Genomic DNA, 11,654 nt, shown 5'->3' with positions numbered 1-11,654 from the left:
CTTTTATAACATTTACTTAGATGTTAGACTGAGCAAGTTGTTTCTTTTTAAGAAACGAAAACATGAAAAATAAAATAAGTTATGATCAAATCTACAATGTTTTGCATCCCTGACAAAACCAGTTAAAAGGCTGGACGCAATTTATGATCTTAAAAATGTTTGAATCTTAAGGCTTCCGATTAAATACTTGAACATTAGCTTTATAGACAAATATAAATTGTGTTTACGGTTGAATTTTGTCATAAAATTCTAAATTGCATTATATTAAAACGGTTAAATGCATGAGTAACAAACTAACATTTTAAATGTTTTTTAAAGCTAAATGTTACCACTTTTATAACATCACTGAACAAGTTATTTATTTTTTACATTTACATTTATGCATTTGGCTGATGATTTTATCCAAAGTTAATTACATTTCATTCAAGTTACACATTTACATTCTATCAGTTGCTTTCCCTGCGGATCGAACCCATAACCTTGCCTTTGCTAGAGCAACGATCTACTTTAAGAAATGAAAACATGAGGAAACACAGTGTACAATGTTTTGTATCCTTGTCAAATCCAGTCAAAAAACACAATTTATCTAAAAAATATTCGATCTAAAAGGCTTCGGCTTAAATGCTTGAATATTGGCTTTGAAGAAAAATAAATTGTGCTTACAACGAAATTTTCTAATACAATTTCAAATTGCATTATATTAAAAGTATCACTGAGATACTATTATAATTTTTTTTACATTTTTTTGCATTTTTTATATTTTAGGTCTTCATTTTAATTTTAAAGTTTTAGTCATTTTGTTGTGTGCTTTTGTCTTTTTTATTAGTTCTTTAGTATGCTTGTATTATATTTGTATTGTACACTTTTAAAATAAATTTTTATTTCAGTTTTAGTTTTAGTTATTTTAGTACAAGTTAAACTAAATGAAAATAAAAAATATTGCCCTTGCAAATATCTGAAATTAAAATAAATAAATATATTTTTAATTATGGTTAACATTTATTTTTTTATTATTAATGTATATTTCAAGTAAAATGTTTTTAATGGTTTTAGTTTTAGTTTATCTCACGCATGTTTCTCCTTCAAAAGTGTTAGAAAGCATCCCATGATGCACCTGATGAAGCTGGTTGGCGAATGTTCATAGTGAAAAAAGCTTGACAAAGAAGAGTTTTCATGTGTGTCACATATTTTCATCACTGCAACATTTGTGTTATTTAATCAGTTTAATGTAATTCTAGCATATGCAAAAGAGTCATGAAAAAGAGTTTTGTGACTGCTATTGTTCGTAAATAAGATCCAGATTATACAGATCCAGCCTTAGTAAAACTAAAGGACCTTACTTGACTTTGTTGAATTTAATTATAAATGTTGCTTTCGAAAGCATCCCCTGGATTTACTACAGTGAATTCATATATACCGGGTCTCTTTTTACCTGTCAATTTACACAAATTCAGTCAAACTGTGCATGAATAGTCTGAAGCGTGTTTTCTCAGGCCACAGAAAATCCCCAGAGAGGAATTCCAGGCTTGGGTTTCTCCAGGACCTTGTTTATTTTCCCCGAATTTTTCCTCTTTCTCACCTACATGACAGAAACTTGAGAGAAGCTCCACGAAGTCACAAAGCTCTGCTTTCAGTAGACGCGAGAACGCCATGGAGGAAACATCCGAAAAAGTTCCTTTTGAGGTACGTGATGCTTTCATTTTATCTTTAAACTTCGCATTATGCATCTAACATACTTGATTTCTGTCTATATTCCAACAATATGTGCTTAATAAGGCGAACAGTAGCTTGAAGCCCAGAGGCTTAGTGCGTCTGAAGAAGACGGCGGTCGTAGCCTTCATCGCCGGAGCCGTTCTGCTGCTTTTTGGAGGCATTGGAGCTTTTTACTTGTGGAAAGTCAGCGAGAAAGAAGTAAGTGTCTCAGACCAGACAGTACAGTAGTCTAACCTAGTTTGGCTCAAAATGAGTGCAATATTAGAAACAAGTTCCTACACAAAAATATTACTTCTATCAAATTCAGCCCACAAAAACTGAAACTTGAGCTCCTTAAAAGCAAACCAAAGCAGTGCCTGCAATAAAACGTTCATTATTGATGAAGTAAATCGAAGTGGAATGACAGAATTTATTGTGACGAGTTAACTGGATGGAGACTGTGTGATAATAAAACATTTTTACTATTTGTTCTTCTTGATGTGCAGCAAATTGTTCTGTGTTTTGGGTTTAATTTGCATGCATGCATTCGTCAGGGGTATTTTGTAACACTGCTATATTTAAAGTATACATTTTTAATATTCCGCATTGCATAATCACACAGTCAGTTTCTCTAAAATGCATGCTGATGCAATAGCACAGACGTGTCGATATTTAAAGCACAGTAGGTTTGAGCCTGAATGAGAATATTTAAATTGCAGTTTGTCTCAGCAAAGAGTCAGGAATGATCAATGAAGCAGGCAGCGGCGTGTTTGCATTTGCAGCCGTCAGTGTGCATTGATTTCAGGCACCTCTGGTATTTCAAAAAAATCGGCCAGGTTAAAGACGTCAAACAAAGAGGTCTGTGTGCTGGGTTATAATCATGCAGTGTTAACACTGCAAACAGATCAGCATGCATCACTTCCCAACACAAACACAAACGGCCAGTAAGAGCTGCACCCGTGAGCTAACGACCTGCTGGACCTCCACACAAAATAATGCACCAATATTATACAGTATGTTTTATATGGATTAAATCAGTGGTTCTCAACTACAGTAGGTTTGCTTCAGGACTCAGATTAAGTGGAGACCCAAAACTGATTAATGTACAAAAGAAAAAAAAAGTCACACATTACATTAAATTTTTTTTTTTTTTTAAATGATTCTATTTTGGAAGCATTTTCTCCTCTTTTGACAAGTATGCACGATTATATTGTTAGTTTTATTATTTCTATTTAGCACTGTTTCTCCCTGATGAAAACCACTAGATTAAAATATGTAATATTTGTATGTTGCAGTGTTATTTTAGTATCATTGAGACAGTTTTTAGTAATTTTGAATTAGTTTTTAGTTTTATGTTTATTACTTTCATTTACATTTTTGGTTAAAGTTTTAGTAATTTTGTTGTGTGTTTTTGTCATTTTTAGTAGTTTTAGTTTTTTAATGTCTATATAGTTTTTATTCATTTTTATTTCAGTTTTAGTTTTAGTTACTATAGTACATCAAGTTAAACTAAATGAGAAATGTTGCCTTAGCAACTAGCTGAAATATTTTATTTTATTTTATTCATATTCATTTATTCATTTTAAAATTGGTTATTTTTAGAATTAATTTTGTTGTGTGTTTTGACATTTTTTTTTTTTATATTAAAATATTATTTTTAATCTTTAAAAAAAATATATATATATATACATATATATTTATTTACTTTAAAAAAATTATAACTACACACACACAGTTTTTTAAATCTCTATATAGTTTTTATAAATTTGCATTTATGTTTTAGTTTTAGTTATTCTAGTACATCAAGTTAAACTAAGGTAAAATAAGAAATGATTGAAATAATAACTGAAATAAACAGTTTTTATATTTTATTTATATTCATTTTAATATTAGTTAATTTTTTTACATTTAGTTTGTTATGTGTTTTTGTCATTTTTATCATTATTATTGTTCAGTCTGTATAGTTTTATTACTTTTTCTTTCAGTTTTAGTTATTTTAGTACATGGGAGTTTTTATATTTTATTTAATTTAAGAGTTAATATTTATTTTATTTCAAGTAACGAACATCGCAAAAAATATTTTCTAACTTAGTATTTTTGTCTGCACCGAAATAAAACAAGACCAAATATCTGCCAGTGGCACAAGAAAAATAATCTTCTTTTCACTTTTTTAAATTAACTTTATTTTTCCTACCCCATTGGCGGATATTTTTCGTGTTTTAAGCAAAATCTCACTTAATTTTAAAAACGTAATAACCCTGGTATACTGGTGTTGACAGGCGATCAGCACTCACTACAGCAGGAACATCGATATAAAGATAGAAGATGATTCAGATGCTGGAGATGGGAAGATTGTGGAAGTTCAAGACTTTAAAGCTGTAAGCAGCACATAATAATAAACGTGCATCTCATTTCAGAGCTGTTCATAAAATAACTCTATTATTTCCACTCTTGTACAGGGCATTACAGCAGTCAAGTTTCCTGGAAAAGAGAAGTGTTACATCAAATCACAAGTCAGATCTGAACTTTCTGAAGTGAGGAACAACATGATCACCATTAAAGTCTTTCTGATGCCCACATGCTTCATTCTACATATTAGACCACTAACTAAAAACCCATTAACTATACATTGGCTATTTTGACCATATCTGCATTCCACTTTGATGAAATATGAATGAAATTGATGATATCTAAAAATAGTCCTGCAGAAATGAATCTACATGTCCATCATGTTTCACAAACCTCAGATAAAAGCAGCTGCTACATGAATACACATACATAAATAAGACTAAATTGGAAACGTATCTCAAGCTAAATGAAAGGCAATTAGCTGTAATTGTGCCTAGGTATAAACTTTCTCAATAAATTCCTCAGATTTTTTCCTCTCAAAATGTTTACTTACAGCTTAGTGTGTAATTCCGGCACCATCAGCATCACTAAACAGAATTTCATACCCGTTTCCTAGCCACGCCCCCATCTACTGTCTGTCAAACTGATAGCCCCGCCCCCAAACTCATGTCATTGGTTGAGCTAATGCTCAATGTCAGGATCAATGTGTTAAAAGCCATCTACACTGAAAATTATAACTATAAAGACAACGATTAACTTAGTGTCCACACCAACATGCGATAACGTTCTCTTATTACAAGCGTGCTGCATTTTGGTCGTCTGCCGCTTTAAATACTAAAGCTCTTTAAAGTAGAATGGATTCTGATTGGCTCTCAACATTTTGTCATTCATCAACTGGAAAAAAAAGTGAAAGGGATTTCAACTATATCTCCTCTGTTGTTATCGTTATAGTTGTGGTGTGGACTCTTCTATTCTATTCTATTCTATTCTATTCTATTCATTCTGCTAGCCCATTTTCGCCACAGGACTTTAAAAAAAAAAGAATATTTTTTTTAAATAAAAGATAATGATAATGAGATATTAACTCATAACTTTGAAAAGAAAAGTACGAATTGTGAGATATAAACTTGCAACTGCGAGAAAAAAGTCAGAATTTTGAAATATAAACTCAGAATTGCATGGAAAAGTCTTGCAATTCTTAGAAAAAAGTCAGAATGGCAAGATATCAATTAGAAACTCAGCTGCAATTACTTTTTAATTTTGTTTTTTTATTATGTGGTGGAAACAAGCTTCCATATCTTTCAAATGTATGACTTTTAAAAGTATCTTTCTCGTTATAATTATCATGTTTGGTGTGAACAGGCATTTAAGGTTTTGTGTGCAAAACGCATCTTCATTAACAGCAACTCAAACCTTTTTTTGTAAAATACATTTTCAATTTTAATTGATCCATCCAATCAAAAAAAGAGTTAGTCTGGAAGTTTCAGGTCTCAGTGTTCTGTCCACTGTTCTGTTTTTATTACCGATAGGAGGACGACGCTGTGGCGGTGAAATCTGACGTGGGGTCTCTGGTCTGGATCGCATCTGAAGAACCACTGAAGGACATCAGTTTTCTGAGCCTTGATATACTGAGATTCTGCGGAGACCTTCCCATTTACTGGCATCATCCTGCAAACTCCAGAGGTGTTTCATTTCATTTCCATTAATAAACCTGCAACACATGAACAGCAGTGATGGAGTTCAAGTTGTGTTGATCTTTATTGTACGATTAATAGTTTAGTATGAGCCGTATAATGTCATCCATCAAGCCAATCCCAGCTAACAGGAAATGTTCTCAGAACGTTCTGGCAAGGTTCTCTCAAAGTTATGAACAAACGTTCTTCCAGTAACGTAAAACTTTCATTCAAAGTGATCTGGTCTTTAATAATGATCTCAAAATGTTAGCACAAAAATTTTGGGGGTTTTTTTATGCAACGTTTTTTTAAATGTTTCAGTTGGAAGTTCATCTAACGTTTTTTAAATATTACTACTTGTTTCAGAATGTTCAGAGAACATTGCAAAGTAACGTTCCCATAATGTTTGCACAATTATAAAAATGGAATGTTTCCATTACTAACTAAGAAAAAAAAGTTTTTAAAACAGTTAAAAAAACTGAACATTTTGAACATTCAGAGAACATTCAGAACTTAATGGGAACATTGGCAAAACGTTCTCAAAAAATTTCCCATTAATTATGAAAACGTTACTTCTGAATGTTCTCTGAACATTCAAAATGTCCAGTTTTTTAAATGTTTTAAAAAGTTTTTTCTTGGTTATACGGAACATTCCATTTTATAATTGTGCAAACATCATGGGAATGTTACTTTTGAATTTTCTCTGAACATTCTGAAACAAATAGTAACATTTAAAAAAAACATTAGATGAACGTCCAACTAAAATGTTTCAGAAATAAAACATTCCATGAATAATGTATAAATAATGTTTTTGTGCTAACACTTTCAGAACATTTTTAAAGACCAGATACCCAGCTAACAAAAAAAGTATGTTCTAAGAATGTATTGCTAACGTCCCCACTAAGTTATGAAAACGTTATTTCTGAATGTTTTTGTTGGTTATGTGAACGACATTTTGTCATTTAACAAACATTATGGGAACGTTACTTTTGAATGTTCTCTGAACAAGTAATAACATGCGAAGTTTATTAAGGGAACGTTCCATTTGATCATTTTACAAACATTACTGTAACGTTACTTTTTGAATGTTGAAATTCTGAAAAGTAGTTAGTAGTAAAGTTTAAAACACGTTAGAGAAACGTCCAACTTAAACCTTTCAGAAAATTTTTTCCATGAACAATGTATAGATAATGTTTTTTGTGCAAACATTTGAGAACATTATTTAAGAACAGATAACTTTGAATGAACGTCCTATTAACATACTGGAATTTTTTTTTTTTTTATATTGAGAGAACCTGCTAGCTGGGTTCATACAGCACATACACGTTTTTTTTAGATACAAATGCACACTTTTTCTTGATCCCAGGTGGGATATTTAATGCAAAACTGTTACACATGCAGTGGTCATTACACACTGACCATGACATTTGTGAATGAGGTGGTGATTACCATCTAAAGCTCAGAAATGTCTCGCTCTTTAATGCTGCTTATCTTCACTCTCGCTCTCTGCTGACTGTTTCTGAAGCACTGAGGAAGAGGAGAAGTGTGCCGCGAGTGAGACGGCAGAGTACAGGTGGATTAAATCGACAACAGACGAGACGTCGAAACTCCACGAGTTCAGCCCGAGAGGATGAGCGGCCGACGGGGCCCAATTATAACCCTGAAAACCCTTATCATGTGAGCAATGCCTTCATTATTAAAGTCATGCATAAACCTGCTATAAATATACACACACAACCAGTCAAAAGTTTAGAATGATTAAGATTTTTTAATATTAAAAAAAAAAAGTATTTTTTGCTCACCAAGGCTGCATTTATTTGATCAAAATACAGTAAAAACATATTGTGAAGTATTATTAAAATTTAAATATTTAATATTGTGAAGTAGGCTATTGTTAAAACTGCCCGGTCCTGCAGATTTGTTTTATTCAACATCAAGAAGATCCGGCCCTTTCTTTGGGAACATGCTTCACAACTCCTTGTTCAAGCTCTTGTTCTGTCCAGGCTGGACTATTGCAATGCTCTCTTGGCAGGTCTTCCAGCCACTTCTATCAAACCTTTACAATTAATCCAGAACGCGGCAGCAAGATACATTTTTAATGAGCCGAAAAGAATGCACGTCACACCTCTGTTCATCAATTTGCACTGGCTACCAGTAGCTGCTCGCATTAAATTCAAGGCATTAATGTTTGCCTACAAAACCACCACTGGCTCTGCACCCATTTACCTAAATTCATTACAAAAGGTCTCTAACATTAGCTTGCTGTATTCTTTTTTTCTATTCTGTTTTTTTTTTATTATATAATAAAAAGAAAACTTGCTGTGTGTACTGCGTTAAGCTAACTGAGACTTGTTATAGAACTTGCATATCATTGCTCTTTTGTTGATTTTGATTGCTTCCATTGTCCTCATTTGTAAGTCGCTTTGGATAAAAGCATCTGCTAAATGTCTAAATGTAAATGTAAGTTTTATTACAATTTAAAAGAACTCTTTTCTATTTTAATGTAGCAGTTTTTGCTGCTTTTAATATAGCCCTTTTTAACCTATTTTTAATCTAATATAACCATTTGTGCTGCTTAAAAAAGTTTGGGTAAGATAAAAATAATAATAATATTTTTTATTCATTAAGGATGCATTAAATTGAATAAAATTACATGAACAATGTATAAATAATGTTTTTGTGCAAACGTTTGAGAACATTATTTAAGAACAGATAACTTTGAATGAACATCCTATTAACATACTGGAAAATGTTTGTTTGTAATTTTGAGAGAACCTTGTCAGAACGTTTGGAGAACATTTGTAACAGTTTTTGCTGTTAATATAGCCCTTTTAACCTAATTTTAATCTAATATAACCATTTGTGCTGCTTAAAAAAGTTTGGGTAAGATGAAAATAATAATAATATATTTTTTTTATTTGGCAGGTCTTCCAGCCACTTCTATCAAACCTTTACAATTAATCCAGAACGCGGCAGCAAGATACATTTTTAATGAGCCGAAAAGAATGCACGTCACACCTCTGTTTATCAATTTGCACTGGCTACCAGTAGCTGCTCGCAAACAATTCAAGGCATTAATGTTTGCCTACAAAAGTATAGCCCTTTTAACCTAATTTTAATCTAATATAACCATTTGTGCTGCTTAAAAAAGTTTGGGTAAGATAAAAATAATAATAATATTTTTTATTCATTAAGGATGCATTAAATTGAATAAAATTACATGAACAATGTATAAATAATGTTTTTGTGCAAACGTTTGAGAACATTATTTAAGAACAGATAACTTTGAATGAACATCCTATTAACATACTGGAAAATGTTTGTTTGTAATTTTGAGAGAACCTTGTCAGAACGTTTGGAGAACATTTGTAACAGTTTTTGCTGTTAATATAGCCCTTTTAACCTAATTGACCCTCTAACTCTAGCACTCTCTATTCTAATTCTATTCTTTACAAAAAGAATTAGACTTGCACTCTATTTATTTACTAACTGCTTGTTTTCTTTGAAAAAAAAAAAAATGACACTTGCTTCTCTAATCTTTTTGCATTCTATCTAAGAACATTATTTAAGAACAGATAACTTTGAATGAACATCCTATTAACATACTGGAAAATGTTTGTTTGTAATTTTGAGAGAACCTTGTCAGAACGTTTGGAGAACATTTGTAACAGTTTTTGCTGTTAATATAGCCCTTTTAACCTAATTTTAATCTAATATAACCATTTGTGCTGCTTAAAAAAGTTTGGGTAAGATGAAAATAATAATAATATATTTTTTTTATTCATTAAGGATGCATTAAATTGATCAAAAGTGACAGTAAAGACATTTAAAATGTTACAAAATATTTCTATTTCAAATAAATGCTGTTCTTTTGAACTTTCTATTCATCAAAGAATTCTAAAAAATAAAATGTAAGTTTCCACAAAAATATTCGGCAGTTTATTTTTTTTTACATTGATAATAATCAGAAATATTTCTTGAGCAGCAAATCAGCATATTAGAATGATTTCTGAAGATCATGTGACACTGAAGACTGGAGTAATGATGCTGAAAATTCAGCTTTGATCTCAGAAATAAATTACATTTTACAATATATTCAAATATAAACCCCTTATTTTAAACTGTAATAATATTTCAGAATATTCCTGTTTTTCCTGTATTTTTGTAATAATATTTCACAACTTTACAGTATTTTTAATCAAATAAATGCAGCCATGTTGAAAATAAAAGACTTTTTTTCAAAAACATAAAAAAAAAACTTTTGAACAGTAGTGTACAGTAGATTACAGACCGGACTTGACTTAACAAAACTAACATTTAAGCGTATATAATACACATTTTTTAAAAACGTTTCTCAGGCACCAAGTGAACCAGAATTGCTGCCCCACTGAAATAGTTGCACGATGCTCTGCTCACCATCTTTTCTCTTCTCTCTCCAGCGGAATCAGGAGGGTTCAGAGGGGCACATGGTGTTCGATCCCATGCTGGACCATCGTGGCATTTGTTGTACAGAATGTCATCGCAGTTACACCCATTGTGAGCGGGTATGTGAGCCTCACGGGGGCTACTGGCCGTGGCCTTACAACTACCACGGCTGTCGGCCGGTTTGCAGGGTCATCATGCCATGCCGCTGGTGGGCGGCTCGCGTGCTGGGTCTCGTATAAGCTCTCATGTTTCTGCTGGTCACCAGCTGAAGGCACAGTAGATTTGCCCTTAAGGTCCAAATGAAGTATAATGAGGCATTTTCAACAAAAATAAACCTCTGAAAGTCAGACATGGATATACAAATAAACATTTACCTAGCAATAGTTGAGAATATGTAGTTTTGAATAACAGACACGTATTTTTAGGACTATTAAAAGATGTTTTTTGAATTACACACACTTAAATGTGTAGTGTTTTATTTCTGAGCCACTAGAGGAACCAAACAAAACTGCAATTTGAAATGGAAGACTGGAACAGTCATTATTTTTGCAATTCTGTTTGGTCGCAAGTGGCAAAGAAAAACATCAGATTTACATGCAAATAAATATTTGTATTGCATTTTTTAAAATGCAAACTGTAAAATACATGCAATAAAAGATATTTTGAGACATGCATTGATTTAAGTTCATGACCTATTCAAAATCATAGTTGACAAATATGAGTTTTGCAATGTTGAAAAATGAGGTATAATGAGATATTTTCAACAAAAGTAAACCTCCAATGTAACCATTTATGGAACAAATATCAGACATGAATGTGTTCTGATATACAAGTAATTTTGAATAGCAGACATGATTTTAGAACTATTAAAATATGTTTAAATGTGAAGTGTTTTATTTCAGAGCCACTAGAGGAACGAAACAAAACTGCAATGGGAATCCAATGGAAGATGTTGTTTGATTGGAACAGTCATTATTTTTGCAATTCTGTTCGGTATTGCAAGTGGCACAGAAATTGCATGCTTCAGTTTTACATGAAGAACTACATGAAAATAAATATTTGCATTGCATTTTTTAAAATGCAAACTGTAAAACACATTTCCACAGCCTCCAGGCAATTAACAAGTACTGAGTTGGATGAAACTAATATTGTCTTGTGTCTAAGAGTTGCAACTTAATTTCACAAAATCCTCTGCGTAGGCATTAATAACTCATTAAGCTTAGGCTTGGGTTTGCTTGTAATCATTTGGCTAATCCATGAATTAACCCACTGAGATATTAAATGGTATGTACTGCAAGATTTAAATGTACTACACCTTAAAAAGAGAGAAAAGCAAACACCTTCTGAGCTATTCTTAAATGGCTTTAGTGTACTTTGATGTCAACTTTCCTTCCAGGTTTGAAATGAAAAGCAGACAAAGTGAGGTTCAAAAGTACGAGACCACAGTGAAAATCTGGAAATTTTCTTTTCTATTAAAATTGAGCAATTAAAAATTGGAGATTTTAGAAAATTGCA

General features: G+C 31.9%; 1 protein-coding gene across 1 annotated transcript; it reads left to right on the top strand.

Annotated features, from left to right (window-relative positions):
* Positions 1-1,644: 1,644 nt before the first annotated feature.
* cnmd (chondromodulin) lies at positions 1,645-10,778 on the top strand. Its single transcript, XM_016520867.1, has 7 exons — positions 1,645-1,683; positions 1,777-1,911; positions 3,972-4,070; positions 4,152-4,226; positions 5,571-5,724; positions 7,240-7,391; positions 10,154-10,778. Exons 1-7 carry the CDS (start codon positions 1,651-1,653, stop codon positions 10,376-10,378), a joined length of 873 nt encoding a protein of 290 aa, XP_016376353.1. The 5' UTR covers positions 1,645-1,650; the 3' UTR covers positions 10,379-10,778.
* The last annotated feature ends 876 nt before the right edge of the window (positions 10,779-11,654 follow it).

This window comes from Sinocyclocheilus rhinocerous, unplaced genomic scaffold (assembly GCF_001515625.1).
Source record: "Sinocyclocheilus rhinocerous isolate Xijiao unplaced genomic scaffold, SAMN03320098_v1.1 scaffold2254, whole genome shotgun sequence".
NCBI classification, from domain to species: Eukaryota; Metazoa; Chordata; class Actinopteri; order Cypriniformes; family Cyprinidae; genus Sinocyclocheilus; species Sinocyclocheilus rhinocerous.
This window is presented reverse-complemented; position numbering and strand designations above follow the sequence as displayed.